This window comes from Cydia splendana, chromosome Z (genome assembly GCF_910591565.1).
Source record: "Cydia splendana chromosome Z, ilCydSple1.2, whole genome shotgun sequence".
NCBI classification, from domain to species: Eukaryota; Metazoa; Arthropoda; class Insecta; order Lepidoptera; family Tortricidae; genus Cydia; species Cydia splendana.
This window is the reverse complement of record NC_085987.1, coordinates 1,415,329-1,436,915: the sequence shown is the minus strand read 5'-3', so window position 1 is coordinate 1,436,915 and position 21,587 is coordinate 1,415,329. Positions and strand designations below refer to the sequence as shown.

Below are 21,587 nucleotides of genomic sequence, written 5' to 3'. Positions count from 1 at the left end.
ATGTTGAAGTAGAAACGTCAATAATGAATAATGACCATAATGACGCATGGTCCTTGGCTTAAACGACTCGCATCCAGGCCATAATTGTTAAAAAAAAAACGCGTGGTCCTTGGTCCTTATAAGTGACAGACAAGATGTGCAAACATTCGGCATTGCAGCTACATTTATTTTAACGAGAAAACTATCGCAATGCCTTCGAGTTTAGTTGACCTGCGGCCGGACCGTCGTCTGTTGGACCACGAGTTCGAAGGTTACAAGCTTAACCTGCAGGCGTTGCCTCACTACAGCCACGAGCTAACGTCGCCCGTAGACCGTGTATTCCCCGACGACGTCCAGTACTCTTTCATTCACGCGAAGCTCTTCGCACTTCATAACCACCTAGTAGCGGATAAGTGGGATTACACGCACAGCTTCTACTACATAGATGAGAAACAGCAAGTTAGGCACATTAGTTTCGATAACGCTAATCTAACGTTTCAAAACACCGTTGTTTACGATATCCCGGCTCATGTGGAGCGGAAATCTGGTCATTTTAACCTGTGCCTGTCGTTCCCCTCGAATACTTTGGCTTTGGTGAGTGACGGGACAGGGTACTTGCATATAGTTGACACGCGCGCTCGCAGCAGACCAGCCGAACGTAATGCACAATGGCAAACGCAGCAATCAAGTCTCATCTTGGGCGAAGATAAGTATTTCATAATTGTAGACTCCAGAATTGTAGAGAAAAACAATACGGAAATCTTACACTGTCTCTTACAGTCCGTAGAGCAGAATGAGGCTCAGTTTGACTCTGTTTTGACATGGGTCATTTTTAACTTTGACGTAATTAACTCAACCTGGTGTCAAATGAGCTTTCGACAAGTGCAAGGCAAAGGCATTGTACATTATGCCGCATTGGAGAGTTTGTGTTCGGCTATCTACCTAGCTTCAGACCATCCATTCAAATTTACAAAAGACTCGGAAAAGGAAATAGTAGAAAAAAAGGAAGAGATCAAAACAATATTGTACACTTGGCTGCAAACATCAGAAGATATAACTATTACATTGAAATTGGAAGATAACTTTGACAAGAAGCTCTTCCGAGTGGATGTTGGTCCGTTGGAAGTTAAAATAAGCTACGGGGGTAAAGAGTTGGTGAGTGGCCGGCTACGGAACAGAGTGGACAGCGAGTTGACTACCTGGAATGTACAAGATAATGGTCAAGTTAATGTATTGTTGACAAAGTCAGACAGTATGCTGTGGGACAACCTCATTGAGGGTTAGTATGTTAGACTGTTAGCTTTTTAACACTGTGTAATCAAACTGATTTATAACCCACCATAGAAAGTTTTTACAGTAAGTTTAATAATATTTTGTTGATAGTACAATACGAATACTTAGTTATTATATTTTGTAGTAATGCTCAGGAAATTAAATGTATACTGTACATTAATAAATTTGTATTTGTATGTACAATTACATTATAAACTTATTAAATAGTTTGTACATATTATACAACACATACTAATTTGTATCTCATACTGTACTGTTTCTTTGGCATTGGAATGAACTCCACAAAAGCAATAATTTAAAAACATTTACAGGTGGTGATAATAAGGGTGAACAGATTATGGACGAGAGTCTGATCAAGGAGGCACATCGCAGACTGTCACATCTGTGCTCCGAGACAGAGGTGACATCCATTGAACAGTCCGCTCCAGGGCTCTCCACACAAGAGTTGGAGGAGTGTGACGCAGCATCCGAGGAAGACACAGTGCTAGGTGAGTTACTCATAAATCTTTTACACTCATTAAGCTTCATTTTGGCAGTTTAATTGCCAAATCTGTTGTACAATAGGTTGACTTGTATTTAGTAAAAATACAGAGCCAATTTTGATCAAAAGCCGTTGACGTTTTGCTTATCTAGTTCTAATGGCAAACATTATATCATCAGACTAGGACGCGTTCTGGACGTACCAGGTTGATTCACAAGAGCTAGCACGAATGGAATGAATGAGTAAATGTAAATATATGGGAATGTAAATATATACAGGGTGTAATCGTTAAGTGTAGCCAGGCGATAATTCCGTAAATATAACATATATCAGAAAACTTCAAATTGATATCGAAAGTGCGTTACCCAATGAGTAAAATTACATTAATAACTTTTTTTAATAAAAGCAGAAATATCCCAAACATTAACTTCAAACCCTCCCATACATTTAGTATGACGACTCACCCCTCAAAGAATGTCGGTGTCGTAAGAAATAAAACTGCTTGAGATTCAATATTTGCGATAAAAAACTGTAATAAAATAATAAAACTACCGTTTATGAAATAATAAATCTATGGTTTTTTTTAAGGAAGTACATTTTTTGTTTACAGTTAAGTAGTTGCTCGAAGTGACACCCTTCTTGTGCGATACATTGACGAGCCCTCTTAAATGTTACTAAATGAACTTTTCTTAACATTTGCGGTGTAATTCAAAAATAAATGTTAGGATTTATTATTTCATAAACGGTAGTTTTATTAATTTATTAAAGTTTATTATCGCAAATAATGAATCTCAAGCAATTTTATCTTACGACAGCGACGTTCTTTGAGGGGTGAGTCGTCGTACTAAATGTATGGGAGGGTTTGAAGTTACTGTTTGGGATATTTCTGCTTTTACTTAAAAAAAGTTATTAATGTAATTTTACTCATTGGGTAACGCACTTTGGATATCAATTTGAAGTTTTCTGATATCTGTTATATTTACGGAATTATCGTGTATAGTGTGTGTAACATTAACTAATACAACGGTGGCTCTAACTGTATACCGATACAGAGGGCTTACTGGAAAAAGCGAAATTTACAAATTGCGGGGATCTTTATCTTTTACTCCAATGAAGCCGTAATTAGAGTGACAGAGAAAGATGATGAATTTTTGGAACTTCGATTTTCGCGGTTATAGCCCAGGTGTCACTCGTACAATGAAAGTTTCGCTCATTCAATTGTACTAGCTTTAGGGCTCATTTAGACGATACGAGAACTCGCATGCGAGTTTCATTACATTGCGGGTTTTGATCGGTTGGTTGAATTGGACGTAACCAACAGTCCGCAATGTAACTAAAATCGCATGCGAGTTCGTGCGCCGTCTAAAGCCCAGCCTCATACAGCCCTTAGCGAATGAACCTGTACGCGACCGGCGGGACGACCGCAATGAATGGTTCGCCGTTCGCGTAGGTCCAGTCCGCTGCTTAGGGAGCTCCCGCTATAATTTAGTATAGAAGCGCGACCGCTTGTTTCAGTTGCTTCTTGCATCCAATTTTACCACCTGTTATGTTAAATCTCCACAAAAATTGAGTTTGTGAAATGAACGTAATTCAGTAGTGCTTATTCCGGACGTATTGGTACTTGTTGTGCCGCCTCGTCCTTAATGCGTCCGTTTAGTCTGTGCTCAAAGATATATTAGAAAGTAACTTTTTATTTCCAGTTCGCCTAGACACCAACCACGAGACCACCCACCGCGTGCCGCTGAGCGTCAACCGCTACCTCTTCAGCCTCACCATCGACCCCCAACAGTCGCCCGCCATCGTCCTCCGCCACGACGTCGACGCCTGCATCTGGCAACCTTACCCTACCGACAACCGACCCTTTCTCATCCACGAGGGAACTCTAATGGCCTTCGGATACATACAGTCTTCAAAAACGAATAGGAAATTCATCACTTGCCCTCCTAATTTATCTTATGGGGTAGTATGCGAGAGTTCGAGGCATATTTTCGTGTATCAGCATAGGAATAGTGGGCAGTTGAGGAATAGGAGTGGGGGGGTGAATAGGTTGGTGAAAGTGGGGCAGCAGAACGTGTTTAACGTGGAGAGGTTCGGTGAGGTGGTGGGGATTGAGGCGACGAATGATTATTTGTTTGTTTTGACTGAGAGTTCTTTGGTGGCTATAGGTATTCAGTAGGGCACGAAGGTTGATATCGGGGTGTAGCCGAGCGCGTCAGTTGACGTCTTTGTCGGTCAGAGTTAAAAACTTATTAGGCTTTTCTTTTTCCTCCAAAATAATGTTCATTTAATCATTATATGGGATTAATATTAAGTGGTAAGCTACAGTGAGTAATAATGCTATACTATAAAATAAAATATGTTTTATCAACAACAATTTTTATTTCAAACCTATATTGCTGTAAGGTTTTAACGATCTACAGGTCATAAGTTAGCTAATAACTTACTAATATAATAGAGGCATACTCAACCATTTCCTCTTGGATCACACATAGTCATAAATGAAATGTCATAATAATATCTGGCAGACCGACCTTTGCTCGGAAAACAAAAACTCAAAAATTCGCGCTTTCCCAGAGATAAGACCTAGCTAAATCGATTTTCGCCCCTGAAAACCTCCATTTTATCGAAATCGTTAGAGCCATGTCCGAGGATCCCGAAATATATATTGTTTAAAGGTGTAAGATTTGAGGTTTGCAAAACCGCTTCTTATTTCTAGTACATATTAAATACCTATAGGCTTCGTTTCCACCTGAGATGTGTGAGGATGAGTAGCTAGTAAATTGCCGAATAGAGCTGCGCTAAGCGAGCTAGGTAAATGAACTGACTCTATTGATTCTTAACAAACATCGCTCGCTACGCATCCTCGCACCTCTCTGGTGGTAACGCAGCTTTACGAGCTGGTGTGGTGAAAAGAATATAATTATTATATGGCGCTATTGGATGACCACGAGTTTGTATAGACACTATCATTATTGTTTTATTCGTCCAAGATGCAACACCACATTAATCTTTGCCACAAGGGACAGAACAAGCTCGATGAGACTATATACAATTTCAAGCGAAATACCTATTAAGCGGTATCCAGAAGGGATGATCAAATCGACCGATTTGATTTAAGTTAACACAATTAATTTAAGTTTTTCGGCACAGGGGCAAGCTCTTAATGGCCACTCCATTTATTAAATACTCTAAGCTGGGGGCTCTCAAAAATTATAATTTTTCATTTTTTACTTTCATCATCACTAACGTCTAAACTCTCCTCGGAGGAGTACCCCGTCGTGAAAAGCAGATTCTTAGGCTTCTTCTTTTTATCTTCTTTGATCTCCTGCTGTATTTCTTTCTGTTTCTCCAGTGCCACCTTCTCGGTCAGCAGAGGCCTCTTTCTCTTCTGGGCCTCGTTTTGTGAGGGCGTTTCTTTTGCGATCGGTTGTTCTTCTTCAAACTCGTCTTCTGCAAAAATAAAATCATTTCTCGCTTATTATCTTGTTAAACACTAAAACTAATAAAGTATGAAGATGAAATTGAAGATTTCAATGTAATTATTATGATGGGTGCCCCTTAATACGCCTAACATTAATTGACATAATATGAATTCGCATAACAGATTTGGCATAACATAATTGTGCATAACATTGAATAGGCATAATAATGAATCCGCATAATTGAAATATGCATAACATTATTAACTATAACTTTAATTGTCTTAAAATGAATAAGCATATTTTTTTTTATTTAGATACAAAGGATTTTTATTTAGATATAAACCGAGCGAATTAGATGGATCAGAGCAAATGCAACTCGGTTGGGTTAGGTTGAGAAGCTAAGGCGCCTTAGCCTTTCATGTTAGGTATTTCTTCTAACAGCTCCATAATAGATATTTTCACATTTTAATTAATTCCTTAGATCTATTTAAATAAATAGAACAATTTATACAATCAAAATAACCAACATTTTATTATTTACAAACTTACATTTGCAGTACCATCGCCCACACTGTGTAGTGTCCATTGGTAAACCATATTACAAAAGGTATAAGGTCCACCGACGGACAGTTAAGAGTGTTGCTGTTTGTACCTATAACTGGTAATTAGAACCTATAGGCTGGTATACTTTAGTTACTTCCATAGTGTTATGTCGTATGGAATTCTGTTGTAGGGAAAAGCTGTACGTTCTATCTATGAACTAAATTTAAGTTGGTTACAATGGCTTTTTTTAATATACCATTTAATAATTATGCAAAGTAACGTTATGCTTATTACATTTATCCCAAGTCATCGTTATGACAATTAATTATAACAACATTATTCGTACTCAGTTATGCGGAATAATGTTATGCGATTTAAGAGTTATGCGTAATATACGTTATGCCAATTTGAATTAGGAGTTTTACGTTATGCGAATTAATATAGACCCTATTATGATACAATTTTATTATGAGATTAGTTGTAAAAACAAATTATTCTTAAAAATGTTGTGTTAATGCTTACGCCTACCGAAATAGAAGCCTCTGCAAGGTTAATCGTTTTGATATTTGAGAACATGAAATTGTCGTAACCCATAATATAATGAACTAATTTCCTCACCATAGTCGTGAAAAGCATTTTGTATAGACTTGGCCAAAAGTGCACCATCAAGCAAACTAACTCGTCCATCTATTGGTCACTTTCTAGCCGCTTCAACAATAACGTACTATTTCACCGAGCATACTGTAATATTGAAAAAACACCATACCCGAGATGAGTAACTTTCGTGAATTAATATTTACCTGGAGTGATGATGTCGAAATTGTAGGCGTGGTCCTTTAGCACGACGAACACAAGCGGGAACTCAACTATGCACTTTCCCGATAGGTTTTCTGCTAAGGTTTCGCTCGGATCCAGCTCGAAGAACTTGCGAGCACATCCCCTAACTTTCTCGGCTGAAACAGTGTTATTAGGAAACAAATTAAATTAAATATATTAAGAACGGGTCACTCACGTATTTGTCACGTGTTTGTAACTTGTCGAGCGTTTTTCGTCTTAAAATAAGTGACCCGTTCTTAATATATTTAATATGTTTGTCTGTGTCCAGGGCCGTCTTAAATCGCGCGCGCCCCGCTCAATGTGAATCAGTGAGCCGGTGGAAATAGCTAATATGTTTAAAGATAGCTTTAAATTTGAACCACTGCATATCACGTCTCCTACCGTTCGGACAGGTTTGAGGTGCTCGTCGGGCCCACTTATTACCTTTTCGCCTGGTGAGGTCGCCTCTGTCATACGTAATATGTCGAAGGGGAGATCACCAGGTCATGATAGCATAAGTATTGAGCACCTTAAACATGCCGGTGTGCATCTGCCGCGCGTATTGTCCTTGTTTTATACGTTGTGTATACGGCACTCTTACTTACCGGATGAGTGTATGAAAACGGTGGTGGTGCCAATAATCAAAAATAAAACTGGTGACTTTTCGGATAGTTCCAACTATAGGCCCATATCATTAGCTACTACCATTGCTGTCCGGTACTATACTGAGAGAAAAACTCCAGTATACGTGTGTTTCTTGGACTTATCGAAAGCTTTTGATATGGTGTCCTATGAGCTTCTGTGGCATAAGCTAAGATCAGAAACAAACCTGCCAGATGAAGTGATCGGTATTTTTGATTATTGGTACAAGAACCAGGTGAATGTCGTAAGATGGGCAGATGCACTATCGGAGGAGTACAGTTTGAAGTGTGGAGTGAGGCAGGGTGGATTATCATCTCCTCGACTCTTCAATCTGTATATGAACGCCTTGATAGGGGATCTCAGTAGCACCAGGGTTGGCTGTTGTGTGGCGGGTAAAATGGTGAACAATATTAGCTATGCCGACGATATGGTGCTGTTGGGGCCCTCTGCGTGTGCAGTTAGTAGGCTGCTTGGCAAGTGTGAGAGGTACGCGGTGGCTCATGGACTTAAGTACAACACGACGAAGAGTGAGGTACTCGTATTTCAGTCGCGCGGTTTTAAAGTGGATATGGTCCCGAATATTATGTTAAATGGAGTACAACTAAAAAGAACCGCTAAATTTAATTACTTGGGTCACTGGGTCACGGAGTGTCTCTCGGACGACCTGGACATTGAGAGGGAGCGTAGGGCGCTGGCTGTTCGGGGGAATATGTTGGCCCGCAGGTTTGCGCGATGCAGTAAGGAAGTAAAAATGACTTTGTTTAAGGCGTTTTGCCAGTCTTTTTATTCGTGCTGCCTGTGGGTGAACTATACTCAGCGGGCAGTTAGTGCCTTAAGGGTGCAATATAATAACACGCTCAGGATGCTGTTGGGACTGCCCAGGTTCTGCAGCGCATCGGGCATGTTTGCGGAAGCGCGAGTAGACGGCTTCCATGCTATTGTTCGGAAGCGGGTCGCCTCCATCATGCGCCGGGTACGTGAGAGTAGCAACAGCATTCTGGGCGTGATCGCTAGCAGTTTGGACTCCCCCATAGCGAGACACTGGAATAGGCTTCATGTAGTGATTTGACTGAATTTTAGCCTTACTATGTTATATTATAATTAATATCTTAATTTAATTTAATCTGACTAATATTGTTATTTTATTTTTATTTGATTGTTTTTTTTAATGTACCTACCTATTTATTATTATCTTAACTGTGTTTGTGATTTTAATGTAATATGGATCATTTGTTATCTGTAATAAAGATGAATTGATTGATTGATTGATTGATTATTGTAGTGCCAGGACCATCTAAACCAAATGTGGCGGTCGATGAACCCATGGAAGTAAACAAGATCACTAACAAAAAGATTGACAAACAGAATAAACCATGCTAGAGGTGTGGTAGGCAGCATAGAGGGGAGTGCAGATTCCGTTGGAGTAAATGTAATGCATGTGGCAGAACGCCGCACATTGAGGCAGTGTGTCTTACCAAAAATAAACAGGACGGTGGACATAAATCAAATTGTAATGGGTTGTATGCAAATGCGAACAATGTGAGAGAAAATAAAGTTGACCCTTATATGGTAAAGGTGTCAATTGATGATTCTATTATTGACATGGAAGTTGACACGGGATGTGCGTTTACTCTCATTTCTGAAGTGACAGCCAGACTCATTTGGAATGGAAAATTACCTGTGTTACAGAAGGATGATATTGCATTAATTACATGAACAGAAAACCAATTGAAGATATTAGGAAAAACTAAAGTGCGAGCTTCGTTTAAGGGGTTACAAAATGACCTTATGATCTAAATAGCCAGAGGTAATGGACCCAGCCTCTTAGGGCGTAATGCATCTGAAAATAAACAAGTGTGGAAATTAAAGGGCTCCTACAGAAATATAGTGATGTTTTCCAGGAAGGTTTGGGAAAGTATAAAGGCCCATTAGTCAAAATTACACCGAGAGAAAGAGCGGTGCCTAAGTTTTTGAAAAGTAGACCCATTCCATTTGCTTTGAGGGAAAGAGTAATAAAGGAAATAGATAGACTAGTAGAAGAAGGAGTTTTGGAGCCAATTGCACACTCTGAGTGGGCTACCCCTATAGTACCAGTTCTGAAACCGAATGGTAATGTAAGGCTTTGTGGTGACTATAGGTCTACGGTAAATATGGTAACCGACACGGATACATACCCTCTGCCCACTCTAGATGAGGCTTTCACAGCCATACAAGTTGCCACAATTTTCAGTAAAATTGATTTAGAAAGGGCATATACTCAAGTTGGACGAGGCAACAGCACAGCTATTAACAATAAATACACCAAAAGGCCTTTATAAAATGAAACGTTTAGCTTTTGGGGTCAAGGCGTGCCCAGGCATCTTTCAAAGACTAATGTCTTCCTTGCTTACAGGAATAGGAGGGATAGCTGTATTACTGGATGATATCGTTGTAAGTGGCACAGATGTCCCTGAGCATAACTCCAGGTTAGAAATGGTCTTAAAAAAATTACAAGAAGCTGGGCTAAGGGTAAACAAGGAAAAGTGTAATTTTGCAGTAAGAAGTGTGAATTTTTTGGGATTCCTCATTGATGAATGTGGTATACATCCTTGTGAAGATAAAATACATGCAATTGAGAGTACACCGGCCCCAAGTAATGTAAAAGAGCTCCAGGCATTCTTAGGATTGCTTAATTTTTATGATCGGTTTTTACCACACAAAGCTAATATTGCTGAACCGTTGTATAAGTTGTTAAATAAAGATGTGAAATGGCAGTGGAATATGCAGCATCAGAAGGCATTTGAAAAGTTGCGCAAGATGTTGTCGAGTACTGACACTCTAGTCCATTACGATGTGAATATAGAGATAATTATGTCATGTGATGCGTCACAATTTGGCTTGGGCGCTGTTCTGGAACACGTGATGGAAGATGGATAATGATAATGATCACAGACCGGTAATGTTTGCTTCAAGAACCATGAATGTTCATGAGAGGAATTATGGTCAGATAGACAAAGAGGCAGCAGCTATAGCACAGTATAATAAAGAGTACTAACGTACAGTATGGACACTCCCTGCCTCCCGTTGAAAGTGCCTCCCACCCCCTCTCGGTTACCTCACAGTTACCGGCTGGCAAGGACGCGACGACGCGGTGCGCAGAGCGGAGGCCACGTAAAATATTCAAATATTAAACAAATATTTACAAAACCTATCAGATCACACTGAAAACAACACAATATCTATATAAACAAAAAATCATGTTTTCAACTTACGTAATATTTTGGTGGCCTGAATTTCCTTACAAAAATGTTGTTACTTCGTTTATACTGATTCAAAATAGGAAACTATTAATCGAGCTTAGATACTCACCTTACAACATAATACGATTCTTATTTCTTCCTAATTGGCGCAATGAGTTTTGAGTCATTGAGGTCATCGAACTTGACAACAAAATGGCGGAAACCTTAGCACGTCTTATCTCACTCACACAAGCATGGTACGCGTTCACCTACACGAGCTTAGACTGTGTGCGTAGGAACGCGTTTGTTTCATACATTTGATCGCCAGTGTCCGAGGTGTGGCTATAGTATTTGGTCTTAAGAAATTCCACCAGTTTATTAGTGGCCGGAAGATTACGATCAGAAACGATCATAAACCGTTGCTGGGATTGTTTGAACCGAAAAAGTCCATCCCTAATGTTATATCTCCAAGAATGCTCCGCTGGGCTTTACTATTGAGCTCCTATGATTACTCCATACAATATGTGGAAGGTAAAAAGCTAGTAAACGCTGATGCTTTAAGCAGATGGCCGTCCCGTGATCAATCGTCTGAAGAATAATACTTAGGAGTCCTCCTCATAGAAGAGACTCCATCAGACCTGGAACTGTCAGCCAGTAAAGTGGCGAAACTTACAACTAAAGACAAAAGACACTAAGCAAGGTATTATACTGGATTCGAAACGGGTGGCCTAGCATAGCGGATGCGGAATATAAGGTGTACTGGCAGAAACGTAACGAAATTTCAGAATATAAAAATTGCATTCTGTGGGGTAATCGGGTGATTATACCGGACAAAATGACGCCGTATATCCTGCAGGAGTTACACTCAAATTACATTAGCACGAAGTTATTTTTGGTGGCCAGCTATAGACAAAGAAATTGAAAGTTTGGTAAATAAATGCGAAACTTGTGCTGAAAACAGAAATATGCCGGCACAAGTGAGCCATAAGTGGACAAGAGGATAAAGCCGGAGAAGGCGTGGTCAAGATTGCATATTGATTATGCAGGGCCATTCAAGGGAAAACGTTTCTCATCCTGATTGATGCTTATTCAATACTAGACGGGCCCGCAGCTCCGCTCGCGTAAATGAAATAAAGAGTTTGTCTTATGTTTAGTTAAATACCGACATTATTATGTATTCAATCCTGCCAGGGTTTATAACTGTGATAGGGATTTCTTATTTGTAGCCTTTATTTGGATAACTTACTTCCCAAATTTCTCAAAAATGATGTAATTTGATAAAAGGCAAGATTGTATTTTTTCATCTACGTAGGTATTTATTTAAAACTTGTTTCAACATAAAATTATTATTTATTTTTATAAGCCTAGTTGCAAAAACGTTCATTAGATTAATCGCCTTTTCATACAAACGTAGGTAGTCCCCATTTCCCTTTCTGGATATTAACATTACTTACTAAGGCTACGGTGACTAGAGATGGGTCGCGGGTATTTACCCAATTTACCCACCCAGGTAAATACCCGGTAAATACCCATCTACCCGGTATTTACCCGTATCTACCCAAATGGACGGGTAGATTCATTTCTTGTTGCACATGTCGATTTGTGTTAAAGTGGAGATATAAACCGAGTTAATGGTTGTAATTATTGTGTGTTATTTAAAATGAAATGGTTTAGTGAAACTTGCAGTTGTAACTAAGGAATTTTTAGTACAATTTTGATAAATATTAAAAAAAGGCCGTCATAAGAGTATTTTTTTAGATTCGAGTAAATTATCGTACTTATACGTTGATAATACACATTCCAACTGCGGTCGGCGGGGGGTGTGGTTGGGGGGAGGGGGGTAGAAGTGAACTTTTTCATATTTCTTGGAATCTGTCATTAATATCGAAAAGTGTTGTATGTACAAACTAAAGTAGACATAATTTTCTACAAAAAAGGTTATATACATTTTTGTCCTAAAACTAACTGTATTTGACTTATGAGCTTCCCAAGTTGTGATACGGCACAATTTTTTTTTATTATCATTTATAAGTAGTCTTTATTTTCATCTTTTTAATGTATATTAAAAGCGTTTTAAAACATTTCCGGAAGCCAGGGAATGATTTTACACGATTTTCATAATTGTACTGATATGTTAAAATCGAACTTCATCTCATAGCAACCTTTTCATACTTAGTTTGAACATACATTTTATGTAACATTATAAAAAAGTACTTAAATTAATCTTATTTATACTCACATACCATTTAACAATTCAAATTTAGAAGAAAAACGAAAATACCCGCGTATTTACCCGCGGGTAGGTAAATATCGGGTATTTACCGGGTAAATACCCGCTCTCGGGTATTTACCCGGGTAGTTACCCATCTCTAACGGTGACGCAACGACCCAAAGTGAGTCCTGTCCTCCGACACCAGATCACGCCATGTTTCTCGGTCTTGCGATAGCTCTCGCCAGTCGCCATGGCCGAGGTTGAGCAGATCTTGAGCAACTACGTCGTTCCAGCGGTACCTAGGACGTCCATTCGGGCGTCTCCCATTTCGTTGTCCCAAGTACGCTCTCGTCACGGCACGATCCTCTCCCATTCTCTCTAAGTGTCCGACCCACTAAAGCTTAACCGCTTTTGTCTCTCAATATTTCGCCACTATATCGGAACACATCCTTACTTCTATGGCAACAAAGTTATATTACGATATTTGGCTGACTGCTGACTGTACATTTGCTTATTTTCATCACGTCGCTCAAAAATAGCTGATCATGCACTTTATCTACCTACATCCTACATTATAACTTGCTATCAACTTTGTATTTTTGGCCCATCTCGGCAGCCCGTTCTCCGGACGAATGACAATGTTTGCCGAAGCTGTGAAAGTCAATCTGAATAATATAACTCAAAAAGAAATTTAAAACAACAAAATACAAATTATTAATAATATGATAATATTAATTTGATTGATAAGTCATATATGGCATAAAGTCACTCGTATAGACTAAGGTTGAGGTTGACAGCACTTTTTATTTTACTTCGTGTGAAAAAACTCCGAAATAACTGTATACCAACATGACAAACATAATTATAGGTTACTTTAACTTACGAATAATTTGGTCTAGTCTGTGGACTACCGAAACGAAACCAACCGAGAGTTGCCGAGAAATGGCCGATGGTCGTAAAATGAAGATTGTTATGAAAATTTCTTTTGCTTATTGTAAATTAAATACGCATCGAAAGCGATAGTTTTTATGCTCTAGTCCTATTCTCATCTTTATATATAAACGCGAGCGGCTTTGACGGTAGAAACAAATTAAATTATGCTCAAACAAAAGAGCGTAAAAAAATAACACTTTTGAATCGACAACATACATATATCCGCAAAATTCGTATTGTCGCGTATTTTGCATTTAAAAGTGAAAAAATTTCGACAAACAATACTAAAGGCTCAATTTGTTGGTTGACATTTGACAGCTATGCGTTGCGTTTAGAAACTGCAAACATGCTTACAAGTTAGGTTGGTCGTATTTTTTTTAATAAAAAGCAAGACGAATATTACTGTTTATTTGATGACTTTCCGGTATGTATAATGGTTATTATTTGCATTAAGTTTCGTTTCATATGGATATGTATACCGGTATAATTATTACATAAATTTGTTTTTAAGCCAGAACGTGCGATAGTCTGTTACGGCTTTTAAGACGATAGCAACACTGCCTAGACGTCAACGACGGCTGTTATTCGAAAATACTTTATCCGGTACTCCAGACAGGGGCGTATTTTGAAATTTGGCGCCCCGGGCCAATACGTTATGCCGCCCCAGAAGTCAAGGAAGAAAAACAAAATGCAATCCGGCATGCCGCCCCTGGGGGTTGGCATATGCCGCCCCTGGAGGTTGGCGCCCCGGGCCATGGCCCGGATGGCCCTAGGGTAAATACGCCCCTGACTCCAGACGTGATAAAAACCTGTTAAATAGTGTATTGTGTGTGTTAACAATAAAAAATAGTCACCGAACATAGTGCAAACGCCATCGTAACGTAACGAGATTTGAACTTCAAAGCGTTCCATGGGTGTATTGTGTTTAGTATAAACATCGGTCTCTCAGTTGTATTTTAATATTTCAGAATGATTCCAAATATTCTTACATGTCAAGGCACTACTAGCTACCTGGAAATGCAAGTGAAAGCAACCTTGAAGCAGCTGTGATAAACTAATAAGTGAGCGAGATGAAAATGACGTTGTTCAAAGAAACTTTGAGTTAAGTGCCAGCTGACTGTAACACACTCTAATTAAGTACATTGCCAGTGTGAAACAGTGCAAAAAGCTACAGTGTATTGTGGACATATTTAATAACTGTGCTTTAGACTATGAATCAAATTTGAGGTGTATCGGTGAATTGGAAAGTCAACTGCATAAAGCTAATAAGTTATCTCCGGAGTCAATGTAAGTTGAATATAAGATTAAATATAATAAGATATATAGATAGTATATATGTCGCAGTCAAAAGTGTGAACTGGTCAAAAGAACTTTTAACCGACAACAACAGGCAAAACTGCTTTTGACTGAGCATGTTGGTCAAAAGTAGTTATACCTGAAAATCATTGGTTAATAGTAATTGTGTTGTGACTGTTACTATCAGTCAAAAGTACTCGCAGAGATAGGTAGGTTAGGGTTATTTTTTTGCTACGCCCAAAAAACTAAACTGTTCCCAGAGATAGGTAGGTTAGGGTTATTTTTTTTTTGCTACGCCCTAAAAACGAAACTGCTGCCAGAAATAGGTATGATTTTCAGGTAAAACTACTTTTGACCAACATGCTCAGTCAAAGCAGTTTTGCCTGTTTTTGTCGGTTAAAAGTTCTTTGGCCAGTTCACACTTTTGACTGCAACAGGTTGGGCTGGACATATGGCAAGGGAAGGTAAAGATAAGTGGGATAGAGAGGAAGCGGAATGGTATCCTAGAGATGGAAAAAGGAGAGAAGGGAGACCAATAATGAGGTGGTCGGATGACATAAAGAAGCATGCGGGACCTAATTGGATAGGGACGGCAAGGGATAGAGAGCTGTGGAGAGAGCTGGGGGAGGCCTATGCCAAGAAGGCAGACTGAAATAATTATTAAAAAGCAATGACATAAAAATTATTTAATAAAGTTACTAAGGAAAAAATATTGAAACTAATTGATATAAATGAAATGTGAATTTATTTAAATGTAATATGTGCTGAAATTTAATTTTTTGGTCAATAAAGGCTATTCTATTCTATTCTATTCTAATTTGACAGGTGACAACAAAAAAAAATATTAATTCCTGCTAAAATTTCAGAGTCATAGTGAAGCATAGTACATAGTACCAAAACAAGGTTGATTTTTAGGGTTCTGTAGCCAAAGGGTAAAAACGGGACCCCTATTACGAGGACTCCAATATGTTATTAGATCAAAACAAATTATTTTCAGAAAATATTTAATTTAGGCTTAGGGATGGCGAGGCTCCATAAACCTTCAGTAAGTAGTGCATAAGTATCCTTGGAAAAATTCGACCTATGCCGCCGTGGGTGGCCCGGTGGCAGAATGGCACAGGCACCTGCTGCAATAGCAGAGGACGCTGCTTTGATTCCAGCCTAGGGCACTGGAGGCCTTGGTCACTTTTTAGGGTTGCGTACCCATAGGGTAAAAACGGGACCCTATTAAATATTAAGACTCTGCTGTCCGTCTGTCTGTCACCAGGCTGTATCTCAAGATCTCATGAACCGTGATAACTAGATTAACTAGACAGTTTCAATTTTCACAAATGATGTATTTCTGTTGCCGCTATAACAACAAATACTAAAAACAAATTAAAGAAATATTTAAGCGGGGCCAATGCAATGCTAGGCTGGATATGACTGATGAAATGAGTAAATTTTTATTAATATGTTTTAATATGACATGTTGGTGGCAAACAAGCATACAAGGCTGTTAATGCCGATGGTAAGTGGGAGTTTAGACTAGACCTCTGCTTCTCCAAGGGACTCACATTGCTGACCGAGTAAATTTTTATTAATATGTTTTAATATGACATGTTGGTGGCAAACAAGCATACAAGGCTGTTAATGCCAATGGTAAGTGGGAGTTTAGACTAGACCTCTGCTTCTCCAAGGGACTCACATTGCTGACCGAGTAAATTTTTATTAATATGTTTTAATATGACATGTTGGTGGCAAACAAGCATACAAGGCTGTTAATGCCGATGGTAAGTGGGAGTTTAGACTAGACCTCTGCTTCTCCAAGGGACTCACATTGCTGACCGAGTAAATTTTTATTAATATGTTTTAACATGGCATGTTGGTGGCAAACAAGCATACAACTCATACAAGGCTGTTAATGCCGATGGTAAGTGGGAGTTTAGACTAGACCTCTGATTCTCCAAGGGACTCACATTGTTGACCGAGTAAATTTTTATTAATATGTTTTAATATGACATGTTGGTGGCAAACAAGAATACAAGGCTGTTAATGCCGATGGTAAGTGGGAGTTTAGATTAGACCTCTGCTTCTCCAAGGGACTCACATTGTTGACCGAGTAAATTTTTATTAATATGTTTTAATATGACATGTTGGTGGCAAACAAGAATACAAGGCTGTTAATGCCGATGGTAAGTGGGGGTTTAGACTAGACCTCTGCTTCTCCAAGGGACTCACATTGCTGACCGGTTACAAATCTATTACACTCATACTAGGGTTCCGTACCTGAAGGGTAACTAAAAAACGGGAACCTATTAGCGATTCCGACTCGCACTTGGCCGGTTTTTCTTAGTAGGTATATGACATTTATTTCAGTTTTACTTCATTGTCCGTCTGTCTGTCTGTCTGTCACCAGGCTGTATCTCATGAACCGTGATAGGCCTAGGCAGTTGAAATTTTCACAGATGATGTATTTCTGTTACCGCTATAACAACAAATACTAAAAAGTATGGAACCCTTCGTGCGCGAGCACTTGCCCGGTTTGACATTTCAGGCTCCGTCACACAGGCGCGTTTCGCGTGCGGCGCGTGAGCGGGGCGCGCCGCTTTTTCATATAAAACGCTCAGGCCCGGCTCTGAAATCGCGCCGGTGTGACGGAACCTTTATTTCAGTTTACTCCACTGTCCCTCTGTCACCAGGCTGTATCTCATGAACCGTGATAGGCAGACAGTTGAAATTTTCACACATGATGTATTTCTGTTGCCGCTATAACAACAAATATTAAAAAGTGTTCCGTTCTTGATGGGTGAGTCCGACTCGCACTTATTCAGTTTTTTTTTTGTAAACGAATTTAATATTAACGGATAGGCATTAATATTAAAGAATGAAATAGTAGTGATAATTTCCATACTTATACTTTAGTGCCATGAAGGGTAGGTACAAAAGGGTTCCCTCTTTTGAGATTGGAAAGTGGGCTAGGTTATAAATGCGGCCTTCACAGAACCGATCTGCGACCAGAAAAGTGGGTCAGGTTAGAACTGTGATCCTTACAGAACCGAACTGCTACCAGAAAAGCGGATTAGGTTTTTTTAATTACATATTTGTTTTTAGATATAATTATCGGAATAGTAAATTTTTCGAGTTATGATTGTATGTTACGGATTTAAAGTTTTCTGAGATGAGATAGGTTTGTAACCGCCTTGATGAAGGTATGAAGTCTAAAAGTAAATAATTACTTAATTCAAAATGAGTATTACCTATTACTATTATTTATTTTACCCGAGCGAAGCCGGGTTTTCATCTAGTATTTAGATAATAGATTGAAACAGTTTTTTCTTATCATACGTGCGTCGTATTCGAGAAACGTGTCAAAAACTTTTTTAGAAATTTGTAAGGCGCCATCTCGCTTTGTCCCTCGTTTTTCATCCCGTTCTGGTTTTTCAATTTTATATATATGATGATGATGATGGCCTGAAGTAAAGATTGTTCCTGATATGAGCTCAGGAACACTAATAAATGTTTTAAGGGACATATTTGCAGAACAAGGTTTACCAGACACCTTGGTCAGTGATAATGGCAGAAGCTTTATTTCAGATCAGTTTAAAGAATTATTATCAACAAATGGAATAAGACAAGTCTTGACACCACCGTACCACCCGGCGTCGAATGGACAGGCCGAGAGGACGGTTCAAACGGTTAAGAATAAATTAAAGAAACAGTCCACACTTCCATGGAACATAAAATTACCTACAATATTGTATGGGTTGCGTACTACACCCAATAGTACTAATGACAAGTCACCGGCGGAACTTTTAAATTGTAGGCGTTTCAGTACAAAGTTTGACCACCTTAATCCCCTCATATTCAAGAACCAAGAGGAAACGCAAGTATGTGACGAGAATGAAAACACTGAAGTTCGTTCATTTCAAATGGGACAGACGGTGTATTTCCGGAATTACAGTTCAGGACCACGCTGGTTGAAAGGAGTCATAGAGAAGAGACAAGGCATTTGTAGGTATATAATAAGATGGAACGGGAAGCTGATGAAAAGACATATTAATCAGATACAAGGTCATGGGGGAGAGGCGAGAGATATCCGCCAGAATACATCAGAAAATACTCCACCAGCCTCACAATGGGCTGATATTATAGGGATTTCTGGGCCTCAGGATTATACGTTTAATCAGAGCCAAGAACGCATACCGCCAACCAACAAACGAGTAAGATCACCTTCATCACCACAAAACATGGAAGCCAAGAGATTAGCCATAGATTCCTATGAGAGTCTGTCAGAGTCTGATTATGAACAGACTGAAGATTCAAACTAAGACTTGTAGATGATGATACCTAGTTAGTTTTAATATAAATATATATGATAGAGTGTAAGGACCTTGTAACAGACAATTGAATAGTGTTAGTGAACAGTGAAACTTAGTGTTAGTGAACTATCAGTGATTAGTGAAACTTAGTTTTAGTGAACTATCCCGAGCGGAAGGCATGTAGTGTATTGAAATATGAGGGTACTTCAGCAAAACCAGTCTGGATTTGTCAGGTACGCAAGCACATGTGCTCTTCCGAATTTCGGCGATAATATCGCGATATAATAGATGCAGAGGATGCTGGTTTGACTCCAGACCACATCAACACTAGACAATCGAGGTCACCACACATGAGCACTCCCGTACTGTGTAAATTAAAAATATTTACAAAAATTATGCTCTAGGGATGCATCTTGGCTGTTATAGCAAAACGCTGTAAAATACAACAAACAGATCCTAATGACACTGTGACACAGTCTAAAGTTAAACTAATGGATCATACGTACCTCTCAACAGCACTTTGACTCCGTTAAACCCAACAGACTTATAATAGGTCAGAGCCTTCGACCCTTCAAATGGGTCCGCATTGACATCCAAGTACTTATCCAACAGCTCTGAAAGCCTTTTAGTCTCCAAGCACTTCTCATCTACAAATTTCACCATATCTGGTTCAGCATTGGGGAAGATCCACTCCACCCGCCAACTAATTAGGTTTGTTTTGTAATTGTAGCGAGTGGTGTTTATGGAGTGCCTTGAGAAGTTTTGAGCGAGGAACTGGAGGGCTATGCCGCGGTCTCTGGCCGCTATCTTCAATTTGAAGAGATGCTGGAAAAGTAAGCATATTGTGTAGTGATGCACCGCTGTCATTCAAGATAAATTCATTAAAAGTCTAAACAGCAAAGTGCTATTCATATTATAATATTAATATGGTATTAAACATATTTCTTGTTTAATTTTAAAATTAATCCCAACCAGAACATACTCGAAGGAACTGTCATAGTAGGGACCATCATTAGCAGACATAGAAGTTTTTGTGGCATAAACAAGTGTTTGAGAAAATGAAACACTGATAAATCTGTTATCAATAAGTATGTAACAGATTAATAATTAAAAGATGTAACTTCTACTTGCTGTAAATTACCGATAAATTTTAAGAATGCAAATAATAACAAACTGGTACATAATTTCTTTATTACAATATTTAGTGTACTAAAAAATAAAAACGTAAACTGTACTATACAGTGCCAAAAGAAAAGAAAACTAACAAAATATCAAAGAAGATATTGAATGTGTTGTGTAACTTGTGTACAAATATATATAAATAAATATCTATAATAAAGTTAAGGTAACATTGATAACAGATATGTTGATATTTCATTTTGTCAATCACTTTATTTTGCCATCAATAACTTCTATGTCTGATCATTAGACACAAGATTATGTATATAATGATGGTTGCTTGAACTTACTACTGGCAAATCCTTGTCTATCCTAGTGAACCTCTTCTTTTCGTCACGTTTCACACCATGCACGAACCTGGCACACTCTTCCAACAGCCTGTAATCGCTCAACAAGTCTCTATCTGTGAAATCTTTGATGCGAACAAATTTCGTCCTGTCCCTTATACCGTCGCAGTTTAGCTCCATCTTGTGTATCCTAACGCAGTTTAAACAACATGTCTTCACTTCGCATTTTGGGCACGTGTATTGTGCTTCCTTTGAGGCACATACTTCGCAAGGGCCGAGTCTGTAAGAAACATATAAATGAGATTTTGTATTATATATAAACTATCCAAGTATTCCGGGGGTGTTTTTTACCTTGGCGCGGGGCCCCTCGTCTCCGGCTCGCTATCTGATGACGACGACATAGTGTTATAGTATGCAAGTATAGTATTCGTATATTAAAACCTTAAATGTAGCATTTACGCAAGGAAAATGAATACGATAAACACACGTGGTCCGAAACAAAACAAGCGGGCATCACCTCACCTGTCAATTCAATTGACATTTTGACGTTTTTTTTTATGTTTTTTTTACAAGTATTGGCGTATTTTTTTTAACAATTATGGCCTGGATGCGAGCATTGGCGTAATTCTTGAGGCGTTTTTCATACCTGGATGCAGAAAACATATCAACCATGAGCAAACAATGCAACAGAGGGGCTACCATGAAAACCGAAATTCTCAAATTGCGGGGATCTTTCTCTGTTACTCCAATGAAGGCGTAATTAGAGTGACAGAGAAAAATGCCCGCAATTTGCGAACTTCGATTTTCGCGGTTATAGCCCTGGTAGGTCGTATTTGTCGGGCATGAATCTAGTATTAAAACTGGATCTGGCATGAGGGTGGGGAGCAAAGAATATAATACTCACTAGGAGAAGAACGGTAACTCATACAAAAAAATGTCCCCAACAGTTGATACGTTTATACTAGTGGCGCCGTCGTTGTGTACC

At 38.9% G+C, this 21,587-nt stretch overlaps 2 protein-coding genes across 3 annotated transcripts; one reads left to right on the top strand and one right to left on the bottom strand.

Annotated features, from left to right (window-relative positions):
• The first annotated feature begins 134 nt into the window (after window positions 1-134).
• On the top strand, window positions 135-3,965 carry LOC134804350 (nudC domain-containing protein 1). The gene is made up of 3 exons (XM_063777362.1): window positions 135-1,258; window positions 1,584-1,760; window positions 3,454-3,965. The coding sequence occupies exons 1-3, from the start codon at window positions 190-192 to the stop codon at window positions 3,927-3,929; spliced, it is 1,722 nt and encodes a 573-aa protein (XP_063633432.1). The 5' UTR covers window positions 135-189; the 3' UTR covers window positions 3,930-3,965.
• Window positions 3,966-4,960: 995 nt separating this feature from the next.
• Window positions 4,961-21,113, bottom strand: LOC134804364 (box C/D snoRNA protein 1). 2 transcript variants are annotated; one of them, XM_063777395.1, is made up of 5 exons: window positions 20,954-21,113; window positions 20,606-20,882; window positions 19,643-19,961; window positions 6,519-6,671; window positions 4,961-5,203 (listed from the first exon to the last, which is right to left on the bottom strand). In XM_063777395.1, the coding sequence occupies exons 1-5, from the start codon at window positions 21,001-21,003 to the stop codon at window positions 4,974-4,976; spliced, it is 1,029 nt and encodes a 342-aa protein (XP_063633465.1). In that variant the 5' UTR covers window positions 21,004-21,113; the 3' UTR covers window positions 4,961-4,973. The 2 variants fall into 2 exon arrangements, with proteins under 2 accessions (XP_063633465.1, XP_063633466.1); XM_063777396.1 differs by having other exon boundaries at window positions 4,961-5,200.
• Window positions 21,114-21,587: the final 474 nt, after the last annotated feature.

Bases quoted from the DNA above. Each gene is read 5' to 3' on its own strand.
- LOC134804350 (XM_063777362.1), top strand. From the start codon at position 190: ATGCCTTCGAGTTTAGTTGACCTGCGGCCGGACCGTCGTCTGTTGGAC. The intron at 1,259-1,583 runs GTTAGTATGTTA...AAACATTTACAG, and splicing joins GTGGGACAACCTCATTGAGG to GTGGTGATAATAAGGGTGAA. The intron at 1,761-3,453 runs GTGAGTTACTCA...TTTTATTTCCAG, and splicing joins CGAGGAAGACACAGTGCTAG to TTCGCCTAGACACCAACCAC.
- LOC134804364 (XM_063777395.1), bottom strand. From the start codon at position 21,003: ATGTCGTCGTCATCAGATAGCGAGCCGGAGACGAGGGGCCCCGCGCCA. The intron at 19,962-20,605 runs GTAAGTTCAAGC...TTACTTTTCCAG, and splicing joins TAGACAAGGATTTGCCAGTA to CATCTCTTCAAATTGAAGAT. The intron at 5,204-6,518 runs GTAAATATTAAT...TTATTTTTGCAG, and splicing joins TTTCGACATCATCACTCCAG to AAGACGAGTTTGAAGAAGAA.